General features: G+C 36.8%; 1 protein-coding gene across 1 annotated transcript in view; it reads right to left on the bottom strand.

The window, feature by feature from the left end:
• Positions 1-1,583: 1,583 nt before the first annotated feature.
• Positions 1,584-14,787, bottom strand: part of LOC140171778 (dynactin subunit 3-like) — a 38,583-nt gene continuing 25,379 nt past the window's right edge. Inside the window, exons 4-7 of the mRNA XM_072195107.1 lie at positions 6,933-7,016; positions 5,901-5,959; positions 4,928-4,987; positions 1,584-3,733 (exon numbers count right to left, since the gene is read on the bottom strand). Of these exons, the coding sequence (XP_072051208.1) occupies positions 3,641-3,733; positions 4,928-4,987; positions 5,901-5,959; positions 6,933-7,016 (296 nt within the window). The 3' untranslated portion in view covers positions 1,584-3,640. The remainder of the gene's footprint in view (positions 3,734-4,927; positions 4,988-5,900; positions 5,960-6,932; positions 7,017-14,787) is intronic.

The raw sequence follows: 14,787 nt of genomic DNA, 5'->3' as shown, positions 1-14,787 counted from the left end.
CAGCCCTGCCTTGTTTGATGATATAATATCAAAATTGAATGATAAAATGTGAACCAACTTCCTGGTTTTGAGGAATCAGGTCACATTTGTTTGACCTAACAGGAAAAATGCAACCACGTGAGTGTATTTCTATGAATTTGACCTTTGAACCCATCTGCAATGAACATTAATTATCTTAACTAATTTGAGAGTTCAAGCACAAAACCAGATATGAGTTCAGTTCTGCCTTGTTTGATGATTTATAAGACCAAAATTGATAAAAATAATGTTAACCAACTTCCTGGTTTTGTGGAATGAGGTTGGTGTATATGCAACCACATGAATGCATTTCTATGAATTTGACCTTTGAACCCATCTGCATTGAACATTAATTATCTTAACTATTTTGAAGAGTTATTCAAAAACCAGATATGAGTCAAGTCCTGCCTTGTTTGATGATATAATACCGACAAATTTGAATGATAAAATGTGAACCAACTTCCTGGTTTTGAGGAACGAGGTCACATTTGCTTGACCTAACAGAATATGCACCCACATGAGTGTATTTCTATGAATTTAACCTTTGAACCCATCTGCATTTAACATTAATTATTTGATGAGTTCAAGCACAAAACCTGATACAAGTCCAGTTCTGCCTTGTGTTATTTTCTTTGTACACACTAGATCAAACTAATTGGATGATTTTTCAGAATTTTTAAACTATGTTATGTACCGGTTTAGGCTAAATTTTTGGTTAAATATTTTAAATTATAAATAAACATATAATTCTCGTCGATCGTGCCACTGTTTTTCTATTTTAAATTATATTCATGAACATTTCGTTCAAAAGTTACATGCTTTTAAAGGAAGTGAAACTATGAATATGTTGATCTTCATTTAAATGACAATGATGCCGCAACTAATTATTATTAGCTTCAGGTCATTAAGTTTGCATATTCCCCTTTCTATTAGTAGCATACAAATTACAATGATTAGCAATTTCATATTTTTTACAATTTTTGAAAAATGTCACATATCCTGGTTGCAATCAATTTGATAAAGTCTATATTACAGTATTCGTCCGTGTATAGTCCCATGTTCGAGTATATTCCCCCCATTTTTGAAAAATTCCAGAAATTGTAAAAAAAAATTAAGTTTTTTTTTTTTTTCGGTTTTGGAGTGTCCCTGAACCTAGACCTAGATTCTAGGATCATTCATGGTAGACCAAAAACCTAAAAAAAAAATTTCAAGATGTTTTGTATTTTTAATATGAAAATTGATAATTTGTATTCATGTCATACTCTATTAATGATTTCTTTTTTTTTTGAAATTCGAGTATAATCCCACCCCCCAATTGTGAAAAATTTTAACCTAAAAAACGGGTGGGACTATACTCGGACCAATACGGTATATTGTTATTGATAGTGTTATTTCATATTTTAGTGTATACAATTTGTGTATAGCAACTGATCAATGCCACAAGTGGGTAAGTGCAATAGCTGCCATGTGTAGATGAGTACAATATACTGTCCTCTCCTCTCCTGACCTCACCTCACCTCACCTCACCTCTCCTCACCTCTCCTCACCTCCCCTCCCTCCTCCCCTCCCCTCCACCAGATCATCTCCTCGTCTCATCATCCCCACTCTCTCAAATAACATACATTTAAAATAGATTTGAGTCTGGCAATTTTGCCTGAAGCAATTATCAGATTACCAATTCCAATGAAAGAAATCCTATTAGTTTCACTTCAACGCACTGCTCTGGTGTTGCATATTACCAAGTTTTAAGGTGTATTTGGGACGAAAATAATTCCCGGTTTAATCGCTACATAATCATAATATGACCGATTTTTGCGCGATTGTACGTAATTCTTGGCAACACTGATTATTATTGATTAATTTATATTAATCATGTTAATGTATATTTCTACGCTGGGCTATTTTCACAATCTACTCCCGCTTAGACTGGAGTACCTATACACCCAACGCAAGTCAATTGAAGCCGTACAGTTTATCGCGAATTTACGACCGTAAAATTTAGACACTTCTTTTGTCTAGATTAGCATCAACCCTCTCATCTCACCTTTTTCATGTCAGAAATTAACATAACTCCAGAAACCGAAACAGAAGTTATCTTCCTTCAATTTTTCTGTAGTTAACAAAAGACTAGAATAAAAGGATTGTTCACACGTACCATGCTAACACTTCAAAATAACAATGAGATCCGAAACCGAAACCGGAAACCGAAACAGAAACAGAAAAGATGAAAGGACCCTGTGTATAAATTGTCAAATGTTCACAGGGCAGCTATAGGATATTAGTTGAAAATACACAAGGCAGTCTTTATATACCACATTTTGCATCAGATTCGCTATTTCCTTTTCACAATCAATGCTATTAAAGTTATGTTTTTTCTACACAAGCAAAATGTTTCATAATGTTAAACCCATAACTATTACACCAACCAACTTTAAGCATGCAATATCCTTTAAAAACAGATAGACACCCACCCTGATATTATCGCTATGGTTGACTGGGACATACTAGGAATTTACAGTGTCTGCACCACGAGGGACATCCAAAAAATTTTTTTAATTTCAAAATATGTTGATTTTGTCCCCCCTGAAATTAACTTCCCCCATGCTCCCAACCCTTCCTCATGCCCCAATCCCCCCACGAAAAAATTCCTGGTGCCACCACTGGGAATTTGTCATATCAAGCAGGTATACTGGAAATTATGGATGAGCATGGTCATATGCCCATAACTACTCATGCCTCAGTCTTCACAATATTGTCCAAACTAAATATTGCAACTGAAGTTTCGCTTTTGCAAGGGGAATATGATATGCAAATAGAATACTTATCTGGAAAGCTGAATCAAATTCATTACTGTTTACATAGCAGTGAGTTTAAAAGTTGTGATCACAATCGAGAAACTTTGCTGTGCAAATTACACAGTGATTCAAAGTTTGCTTTTTCCCAACCCTGTTTACCCACGTCCCTCCTGATCAACCTAATGGTTTCCGTCTATATTGACAATTTTAGTGACAGAAATCCGTCCAGTGAATGATGAAAAGCCTCATTATTTCCTTTTGCTTTTTCTCCTATGCTTCTGGGCCTATTTTTGGAAATGCTGCATATGCTGGTCCAACTTCAGGCCATAGATTCTTAGCATGAACACCAGCTTCTGGGCCTATTTTTGGAAATGCTGCATATGCTGGTCCAACTTCAGGCCATAGATTCTTAGCATGAACACCAGCTTCTGGGCCTATTTTTGGAAATGCTGCATATGCTGGTCCAATTTCAGGCCATAGATTCTTAGCGGAAACACCGGGTACAGTCCGTACACACATATGCAAAGATGTCCCTAAGTTTCAGAATAGCCTGCAAATAAAAGGAGTTGCCAGCAGGCAGACCTAGTGAGAATTTGTGAAATAGTTGCCCCAAATTCATTTTTTCACCAGCACTAAAAATCTAACAGGGGGCACCAAAATTTTTTTTGTTAACAATTTGTTTTGGTTAACAAATTACTAGTGCCACAAAAAAAGCAACATGCTACACCAGTAACTAAACTTTATTTGCCCTATAAAAGTAGCTGGCACTATAGGGTTAACAACACCAGCCGCAGAGCAAGGCTTCTCGACATCTCCGACACTTGTCCTTAATGATCGTCTGGCTTCCTGACTTGAGCTGCCACTTCATATCGTGTCATGATCTCATCCCATTGGATGAACTGTTTGGAGAGCTGGGTCACCTGTAGTTCAAAGGTTAAGGTTCAGCAACAAACACTTTGAAGGGAAAAAATACTATCAAATTGACGCTGACCCAAATAACAAATTTATCATACTAAGTAATCCATAAATAATTTTGTGACGTTTTAAGACCATTTTACAATGATCATCAGCCCAATGAACTTTGGATAAAAATCCATTTATGTGCTCAATAACTAGATATACAGGTTATGCTGCATATTCACCTCATTTTTTTCAATCTTAGCGATTAAAGTCCAAAAATGAGCATAAAATGCATTATCCAGGGTCCAAAAATATACTGTACGGTTACTGTGCTAGCGCGTATAAGCATCACTGCTTGTGCGTTTGTTCACATATGTCCTGGCAACGCCCACAGGTTGCATTAGTTTTCGCGCATATACGCGATGAACTGCATTAATTGCGCCATAATAAAATGAAAATTGGGCATATTGAGTAAAGAAATCATGGTGAATAAACACAGGAATATCAAAATGAATGAAGAGTGCATGGATGCCATCGGTTGACGATTATTTATTTACGATGGGGAAGAAGACTAGAGCCAGAGGGACAAGAGACAAAGATGCGAGCTAAAGCAGGAACATAAAAAGAGGAAAGAATGAGAGGAGGTGGGGAGACAATGAACAAGATGTTGATTAAAATGAATGAAACGACTGATCAATCTTCAATACATTTGGGGGTTGGTAAAATTGTTCGCAATAAAAACTCGGAGGTGGTTTAATGCGTTTTGCAAGTTTCATTCTTTTACAAACCACGAAAGACAAGTGACCCCTAGCATTGCAAAAATGCAATTTGCAAATGCATCACCAGTGTTTGAGTTTTTATCATAAAAAGTTTTCCACTTTATTATAGATGTGCATGCACTCACTAATTAATTAGTTCAGAGATTTCCATTACTGTATCAGGAAAATCATTGACTCCTGAAATAAACTCTACCTCACAGTCCGCACTTTCTGCACATAATTTATCAAGGATGTCCGCTGTCCAGTTTAAAATGCAAGTGTTAACCTCACTGCACTCTAATTCAGATCAAGGCCTGAAATGCTCACAAATTATGAGGATTATTATAAACTTTAAATATTAACATTATTACAATTTTCACAAATTCATTGGTTTTCTTGAAACAAATGGAAAGAAACAATATTTTAAGTGCACATTTACATCAGATTCAAGGATACAATATCATTATAAGCTTGGAGCAACTCTCTCACTTCTTGGCTATGTTGGTCCGTTTGGTCCTGTTAAATAAAACAACAGTATTGTGATACATTGTAGTAGCATGTCAACTTCAATCAGTTTGAATCGTCACCTGGGGTCACCAACTTAAACGAGTCCAGTCAGTGTGGCTGACCCCACATTCAACTTGAAATTCATAAATTGTTGGGTGCAATAAGATGTTTCCCAGTCCAGATACATGTATCTTGCAAAGAAAGACATCTAAACCAGTTCATTCCATATGACTGCTCAGTGCCAGGAGTGGGTAAGTGCAATAGCTACCATGTGTAGCTGCCATGTGTAGATGAGTCCTATATACTGTGTGTAAATTGCAAAAAGTTCACAGTGCAGCTATTGCACTTACTCACTTCTGACACTGAGCAGTTGTTATGATTTCTGAACTTAAGTCAGCAAATGAAGTGTTTCCTCTTGGAAGTGTTTTTCTCTAAATCAGGTGCAAGCATTAATGCAAGTATTTACTTGATACTTGCTATGCCTGGATGCACTGGACATGGCATGTGCTGCAGAAAAATATAAAAACATGATTATCATTTGAAACTTTGTTGGCCTGGCAATGCAAACTGATAAATGGATATATAAGCACAAATGTCCAACAAGGTAAAATTTCCAATAATGCACTAGATGAACTTACATATAGTATCAAGTGCGCAAACTTTTGTAACGATGGAGCTCACAGATGCAAATTATCATTTGAATTCAGGCTCTTACCAAAAACACAGGAGGTACACAAACCAAAATGGAGGATTTACCACACACAGAACAATTTTGAGTCGGTACCCTTTGAGTGTACTCTCTTTGGTTTCAACCTAAATATCAGCCTCACTGGGGGTGTAGAGAAAGCATCATATATGTTCATTTCTGTTCCCTCCCTCAATATCATCATTTTAGATAAACAAAAACCCAATGTAATGTTACCTTTTGGTCCAATTGTACTGTTGCTAATGGATGGATTTTGTCAGCAAAGCTAGGTGCAGCTGAAACAGAAAAATCAAAATAGAGACAAAATGATTACCAAATAAATCCATAATATTCATGCAGCTGAATTCAAAAAGGGGACACAATTATTAACAAAATTATGAATCAACAATATTATATTTTTAGAATTTAGATGATTCACATATTTGACACTTCACACAAGTACTAATATTGTTAGATGTCCTCTCCTCTCCCTTCTGGATCATGGTAATCTGCTAGTGCAAGCAATCTACATAAGCTTCAAAACAATATGTTCTCTGCTCATTTAAGGGGGTACTACACCCCTGGCCAATTTTGTGCCGATATTTGTATTTTTCTCACAAATTATAGCGCATTGGTGACAAGTAAGATATGTATATTATAGGGGCAAGGACTACAACAACTGCACTGAAAATTCAACAACTCAAGGCGAGTAGTTATTGATTTATTGATCAAATATTGGTTTTCCCTCATTTTTGACTGTAACTCCACAACTGTTGTCTGTGCTGAAATAAAATTTCCAGTGGAGTCCTTGCCCCTATAATATATATATCTTACTTGTCACCAATGCGCTATAATTTTTGAGAAAAATGCAAAAATAGGCACAAAATTGGGCAGGTGTAGTACCTCTTAACAGCAACCCTTTTGCTTTCTGACTTTCATATCAAAAATTTCAATAAAGTTCTAATCTCTCCTCTACATGTACAAGTCACTGTCCCCAGTGCACGACAGATGGTAGTGAACACACCTCGTCATAGCTCAGTAACCACACATTCTTATAACAGTCTGAACCTTCATGTTCTCAAGACATATAAATGTGATGGGGACATGGTCTTCGCTAGTCATGGAACAATCTTCCTACAGTAAGAGAGCTTTAAATCATCTCTCAAAACATACTTGTTTAAGAATTCTTATCCTTAGTTACTTTTTTAGTATCCCTTTATCATTTATCATACTATTGACAAAATGCAAGAAATAGGATTTTCAACATACCTTTGATATGTTCACTATCTATAAAATCCTTCATACTCTTGACTTGTTCCAGTAATGCAGCCTGCCTCTTTAGCTGTTGCTCCTCTATGGAAAAAATGTTTTAAAATATATAATGTGTGGCTCATTGTATAAGAACTGTAGCACATCCCTCTTCCCCAGTAAAATCATATTTCTCATGTCATGTCTCCATAACTCCTTAAAAACTTAAAAACTCCCCTCCTCATGAGCATGCTCAGTTTGACATATGACATTGATGAGCCTGACTCATCTTTCCCACAGTCCAAAACAACATTATTCACAATTTACTTCTGGTGTAAATGTGGTAGGGTAACAAGAATTCAAGGATTCAAAATTGCTGCAAACTTTGACTTCTTTATTTTCCAGACCCAACTGCTGGTCCCATGCATGGTGCAGTACAGTGAAGAGTGTATCAGACCAAATGATTTATAAAACACATAAGACATTCCAGTATCAAAATTTAGATGGATTCTCTTTTGTGCACATCATGGAAATGATTTATTTAACTCAAAGGCGAGTGGAATGGCAGGAGCCATATTTGCCTGTTTTAGCCCTTTTATCTAAAAAACCTGCAGTGTTTTCTTAACATTACTACATTATTCTCATAGGAAATTAGTCATGGAAACCAATGATTGCATTTATATTTCCATATCTTGCAGTTCTTGAGTTAAGGGGTACTACACCCCTGTGGTAATTTTGTGATATGGTCGCATGTCATGAATTGGTCATCTTTTGTGTAACATAATGTTTTATGATAAAAATATCACCAATTTTGATTCACTTCAACACAACTTTTAATGAATACATTTTAGACCATTAAAAGTATACATTTCTGGAAAGCTTATATGACAAGGATGCCAAATCAACAAAGTATAATATCATAATACAGGGTGGGTAAGAAATATACAGGGTGGAACATCAACAAAATTAGCATCTTTCATGTCATGGTAAACCCCATATTTTCTTTTTCTGAAAGCTATGTAGCTCAAAATAAATATGGATTCAGAAAGACATTGCATGGGCCCTTCCAACAAATTAGGAAGAAAGAGTTTGATATCCCTTGCGTTAAACATACACGGTGGTCAAAAATTGCAAAATAATTGTACAATTTGTATGACATTATAAATCAAAACTTTTTTCCTCCATGTCTGGCACTAAAACTAATAGCATAATTGAATTCCTCATCAAATTTCCTTAAAAATATGTGTACTTTCGAATAAGCAGGGTGACTCGGGCAAGAGATAGGCCATTTAGAAATGTCGGAGCATTACGTGCACACTTTGTACAGTAACATATCTAGGAAAACTGTCTTAATTAGCATTTAATTAGGCAATTAATTAGTTACATCTTTTGTTATATTTGATCTACTATGAGGTAGATCTACAATCCAGGATGATATATGTGCAATTTGTGGTCCATGCTACTTGTACTTTTTAAGATACAAAGGTTTGAAGTTTGCCATATTTTCACAATTTTGTGTACAACCCTATGGGGCTCATCCGCCCCGACTCACCCGCCCCAGCTCCTCCATTGACACATCTTACATATTGAAGTATAAATCTCAAAGTAGTTGTCCAATTGACTTGGGGTTTTTTGCATTTGACAAAGAACATAATTATCTACAAAATGACACCAAACTTTCTAAAATAGGTATCATACTTTTAGAATAAACTAAACTTGAAGTGAAGTGGGAAGAAAGCATTTTCATGTTACGGCTCCTCCATTTTTGGGTGACCTATTTGTGACATGCGACCATATATGGAAATATGAGGTACATCCTAGCGGTACCTTATTTCTTATCATAAATAACTAACCGCTTGTCTTGGGTCACTGAAATTCCAGTGTAGTAATTCACTAATTGGATCCCTTGCCCCTATAATACACATAACTTTTGTTACCAGTGTGTTATTAGTTTTTGAGAAAAATGCAAAAATAGACACAAATTTATCGAGGGGTGTAGTACCCCCTTAAGGCCAATAATATATCAAAATAGAGGTTTTGGGGAGTTTTTTCCCTCACCAGAAAATCATGCCCATGGGGGTGAAAATGACACCACTGCTGTATAGTAGGCTTGGGCATCGTCAGTCTTTTGCATATTGCGGCCAAAAACATATTGCAATATCGCCATCTGACGATATTTTTATCCATACATGCATGGTCAGAAGTTCACTGTTATACGGGTGCAAAACGGCCCGGCAATAAGTGAAACAACAACTTGAACAAGAGTACAATTAAACAGGTACAAAACATACTTATTCAATCCACTGCCATCGTTCAAAACAGCTTCTTTATATCCAAAACGTTATTAAAACCAGTACACCTGCCATATTTGCAAGTGCAATCTACAGTACTTCCGAGATTTCACCACAAACGCCGCCATTTATATTGTGCATGAACAGTTAATTGGCTGTGGACAGAAGCCGGATGGGAGACCAATTAGACTGCTGCCCTCATGAGTATTGAAAATTTAATTGGCTGTGGACAGAAGCTGGATGGGAGACCCAATATAAGTATATCGCCTGTCACTTTTTCTACATATTTTCGTCATCGCGATAAGGATTTAATATCGCGATATATCGCAGGGCGCGATATCGCCCAACGCTACTGTATAGCAGAGGGTAGTACACACAGGCTGTCCCAGAATGTCAAGAACCCATCAATGTGATACGACTGGCAAGTTCAAACCAGACCATCAACATTAACCATATGAGAACTACCTGCCGATTGGCCAAAAAGAAGTTTTCATTTTCAATTGGCCCAATCAGCAACATTGTTAGAATAATTTCACCACGCAAAAAAGTTGGGTGAATTATTTGCAAAACCCCATTGGTGTGATTAAAGTGAAAATATCATATAATTAACCAATCAGAGGCAATGTTAGATCGGCAGATGTAGTGCTCAGGAGGTTAATGAGAGGAGTATGACCTACATGTAGCAGTGATTGCACTCAGATATTGAGACAAATAAAGCTGACACACAAGCGGAATGGTATGAGTTCTATATTAAAAGGAGATCCCCAGGTTTGATATAAGGCATCCAACACCATTTTCTTTTTGGTAGTCAGGGTTTTAGCTAGCCACCCGTCTGGCCGTCATTTTAGACGGCCAGTTTGCTCCTGGGACGGGCAAAATTAATGCCTTTGACAGATGCTATATTATAAATTGTATGTTTTGAGAAGCTAATTGCTCTTTTTAGTAGACCCAATTTGTAGGACAAGGCCATATCAGCACATATTTGAACTCTTTGAACCCCCAATGGGCTATAGATGTCTGGTAAATGTTTCAAAGGTCAAATTAGGACAGGCAATTTTATTCAAATGACGGGCAACCCTCAATTTCTAGCTAAGACCCTGATGGTAGTACCATATCTATTCCAGCTCCAGTGACACTTCATTAATTTCACTGGATATTTGGATGTATTGCAATAGGTACTAGCATTTTACTGTGAAAAAAATCAATATAACAGGGCTGTTAGTGTTCGCTGTAATGCCTCTCAAAATGAACATTAGCCTAATCTTACCAAGGACAAAATGCATGAGGTGTCACTGATATTGGAACAGATAATAATGTATATATGTCGAGGGGTCAGTGACACAAAGATGTAACTCCATTTTTTGCGAAAACAAGATTTTGAAATCAAAATTTTCAGAAACATGAGCGCTTTACAATACAATAACAAGAAATGTCTTTAAAAAAGACAATGCCTCAAGAGATTCCAGCGGGCACCATCTGTTATTTGCCATAAGAGATACTTGAAATGCTAGCTTTAAGCCTAGTACAAGGAACTTATACGATGTCCTCATATTCACAAACTGATACTATCTGTCCATCGTATAAGACTATTACCGTAAGGCAGCGTATTGAATGAATATTAAACAGTCAAGAATAAGCTCGCCACCCGCTGTTTCGGATCCTCACTGTCTCCCAAAACATCAAAAGCGCTTGGCGTATACTTAAGACTGTCCTTTTCACACAACGCAGACAAAGTAAGGCCAACTTGCCTACAAATGGTCAAATTTTGGCAAGAAATATCTCTGTGTAATCCTATGCAAGTCCCACATCACATCCATCACATCGATATCGGCGATCGTATTTTTTTTACTGAAGTTAGGCTAGGCTGGTTACCACCAGCGTCATGCGCGTGACGTGACACAGCTAAAATAATCAACCGGAAATCGGGGATCATTAAAACGTCAACAATTTCAAAATACGCAATGACAGTAAACTTAATGGCGAAGCGGTCCCAATTTTGAGCCATACAAGTTTACGTGGTGAACTAGCTTTATTTAAGCCATCTTGCAATGGTAATAATTCTGATGTATTTAATGCAGGAATATACACACCCAGTTTTTGCCCACTTTGTACATAAATTTTAAATTTACACCCCAGTTTTTAAATTTACACACCCAAACCTTCTGCTCCTGCCTAAGACCCTGCCTAGCATGGAGGACAGGCCTAGGCAAAATAAAAGCTTTTTTTCTAATAATTGCTCCGCAAGCGTCATTTATGTCAACAAATTGTTAGCAAATCCACAGCAGGGTTGCAAATATACCATATGTCACTCGGAGTGCGACAATTTGTACAGATAAATTTATCACAGGTATTTTTCTATTAATTTGGCCATTCGTCTGCATATAACCAAAAATAATGCATTTTGGGCGACCGTTTCTCCACGAACGTTATTTATGTCGACAAATTGTTCGCAAATCCACCACAGGGTTGCAAATATACCATATGTCACTCGGAGTGCGACAATGTGTACAGATAAATTTATCACAGGTATTTTTCTATTAATTTGACCATTCGTGTGCATATTACCAAATAATTTTTTTATAACCCATTTTGGCCCACCGTTTCACCATGAACGTCATTTATTGCGACAAATTGTTCGCAAATCCACCGTTAGTTTTAAGAATATAATACATGGCATAAAATGTGACAATTTATCAAAATAAATTGATAATGAACGCTTTTGTGGATATTTGCCAATACAATTATACATCTGACATGTATATGAATTATGATTATGTCTTCAGTCAGTAGGAATTCAGATGAGTACATGCAGCTGAGACTAGTCAATGCTAGTCTCAGGTTGTACTACAAATTTCAAATGTAGGATTTGTTCTCATTGCTTACCTGTGTTTCACATCATATTTTGTGGTCAAAATGATTACAAATGTGTAATTTGCAGTCATTTCCGACGGCTAGTAAGGATTTGAATGCACACTAAACCCGGGCCGTGACACTCGTATTCAATCCCTGTATAAAAGTGAACGGCAGTTGACACATCGTAAGTTTGAGTGACAGTTGCTAGGCATTTTAAATACAAGATGGCGGATGTCGATCGAGTACGTGCTATTTTATCAGCAAAAATACAGCTGATTTAGCCAAATTCAACATGGGGTCATCGGTTATAATATTTTCCTAGCATATTGAGCTAACACCACAGCTACATGGTTTTTCACAATATACTAGTAATAAAATAAAGAAAATCAGTAAGCTTAAGGCGAATATTACCAGGGAAGTGCAACCCTGATATTACCTAGGGGAGATCGGGGAAAGTGGAACATATTTTTGTCCAGCCCAAACAGGATTACGAGCAAGCAAGGCAAAACGTAAGGTTTACAAGATACATATTTGGTGCATACGCACCAATATGAACCTCGCGCCAATCAACCTTTTTGTTCCTTATGACCGGAGGAAAAGTTCGACATATCGCACGACTCTTTAGGATATTTGATTAAAAAGATACAGAGTTAAGTGCACAAAGTACAATAAGTGACTATATCTCATTAACCAATGATCGTACAGATACGCGACCACTGAATTTTTTGTTCCTTATGACCAGACGAAAAGTTTGACATATCGCACGACTCTCTAGAATATTTGGTTAAAAAGATAGAGGGTTAAATGCACAAAATTGGAAAAGTGTAACAGCTCTATCTCATTAACCAATGATCCTACAGATATGCCACCGCTGACTTATTTGTTCCTTATGGCCAGAGGAAAAGTTTGACATATCGCACGACTCTGTGGGATATTTGGTTAAAAAGATAGAGGGTTAAGTACACAAAGTAGAAAAAAGTGACTATATCTCATTAACCAATGATCCTACAGAGATGTGACCACTGACTTTTTGTTCCTTATGACCAGAGGAAAAGTTTGACATATCGCATGCGACTCTGTGGGATATTTGGTTAAAAAGATAGAGGGTTAAGTACACAAAGTACAAAAAGTGACTATATCTCATTAACCAATGATCCTACAGAGATGTGACCACTGACTTTTTGTTCCTTATGACCAGAGGAAAAGTTTGACATATCGCATGCGACTCTGTGGGATATTTGGTTAAAAAGATAGAGGGCTAAATGCACAAAGTAGAAAAAAGTGACTATATCTCATAAACCAATGATCCTACAGAAATGCGACCACTGACTTTTTGTTCCTTATGACCAGAGGAAAAGTTTGACATATCGCATCGACTCTGTGGTATATTTGGTTAAAAAGATAGAGGGTTAAATGCACAAAGTAGAAAAAGTGACTATATCTCGTTAACCAATGATCCTACAGATATGCGACCACTGACTTTTTTGTTCCTTATGACCAGAGGAAAAGTATGACATATCGCACGACTCTGTGGTATATTTGGTTAAAAAGATAGAGGGCTAAATGCACAAAGTAGAAAAAGTGACTATATCTCATAAACCAATGATCCTACAGAAATGCGACCACTGACTTTTTTGTTCCTTATGACCAGAGGAAAAGTTTGACATATCGCACGACTCTGTGGTATATTTGGTTAAAAAGATAGAGGGTTAAATGCACAAAGTAGAAAAAGTGACTATATCTCGTTAACCAATGATCCTACAGATATGCGACCACTGACTTTTTTGTTCCTTATGACCAGAGGAAAAGTATGACATATCGCATGCGACTCTGTGGTATATTTGGTTAACAAGATAGAGGGTTAAATGCACAAAGTAGAAAAAAGTGACTATATCTCATCAACCAATGATCCTACAGAGATGTGACCACTGACTTTTTTGTTCTTTATGACCAGAGGAAAAGTTTGACATATCGCACGACTCTGTGGGATATTTGGTTAAAAAGATAGAGGGTTAAGTACACAAAGTACAAAAAAAGATGCAGCCAAAGATAGGAGCTTGTAGTCACCTGCTCCGCAGCCGACTGATGATTCCGCTTTGCCCGTGTTCCACTTTGCCCGATCTCCCTAAATATTCGTCTCAGGCTGAACTATTTAGCTACCGTTCACAAAAAATTCGACATTTTTGTAAGACGGGGGTGCAGGCCCTTTAAATATCCCTAAAATCCTTCACAGATACCTTATTTCAGATTAACTTCTTTAAAACAATAAAAACTTTACACATTCAAAGCTTTATATTCTTTTCAAAGTCCAGAATCAAGTCAAACATTTTATAATCACTCTTCAAGGCAAACATTTTACTACAACCCGTATAAAGAATTTATGACCGTCCCTTTCTTTTTATTTTCTAATGCATAATTCATTAGCCCGAAATGCAGACTCATTGAGCATTTTGTACTGTAAGAACTTCGTGGCAACATGGAAAACGTAGCCCAAATGTACTTGACAGAATGATTTGTCATGGCAATCCGCCATTATTTAGCCCAATAGTCGTGTTTCATGTTCCAATTCGAATACATACTGCTTTCGGCAGAAAAACACATAGAAGTAACTCCATTTAAGCACCCCATTGAAATCAATAGCCAGTGAAACATAGACTTAACTACATAAACTCATTTTTCTCAGAATGGATAAAATGGAGTTACGTCTTTGTGTCACTGACCCCTCGATGTTT

The sequence above is a fragment of the Amphiura filiformis genome, chromosome 15, assembly GCF_039555335.1.
Source record: "Amphiura filiformis chromosome 15, Afil_fr2py, whole genome shotgun sequence".
NCBI classification, from domain to species: Eukaryota; Metazoa; Echinodermata; class Ophiuroidea; order Amphilepidida; family Amphiuridae; genus Amphiura; species Amphiura filiformis.
The sequence above is the reverse complement of the archived record's forward strand: the minus strand, read 5'-3'. Positions and strand labels throughout refer to the sequence as shown.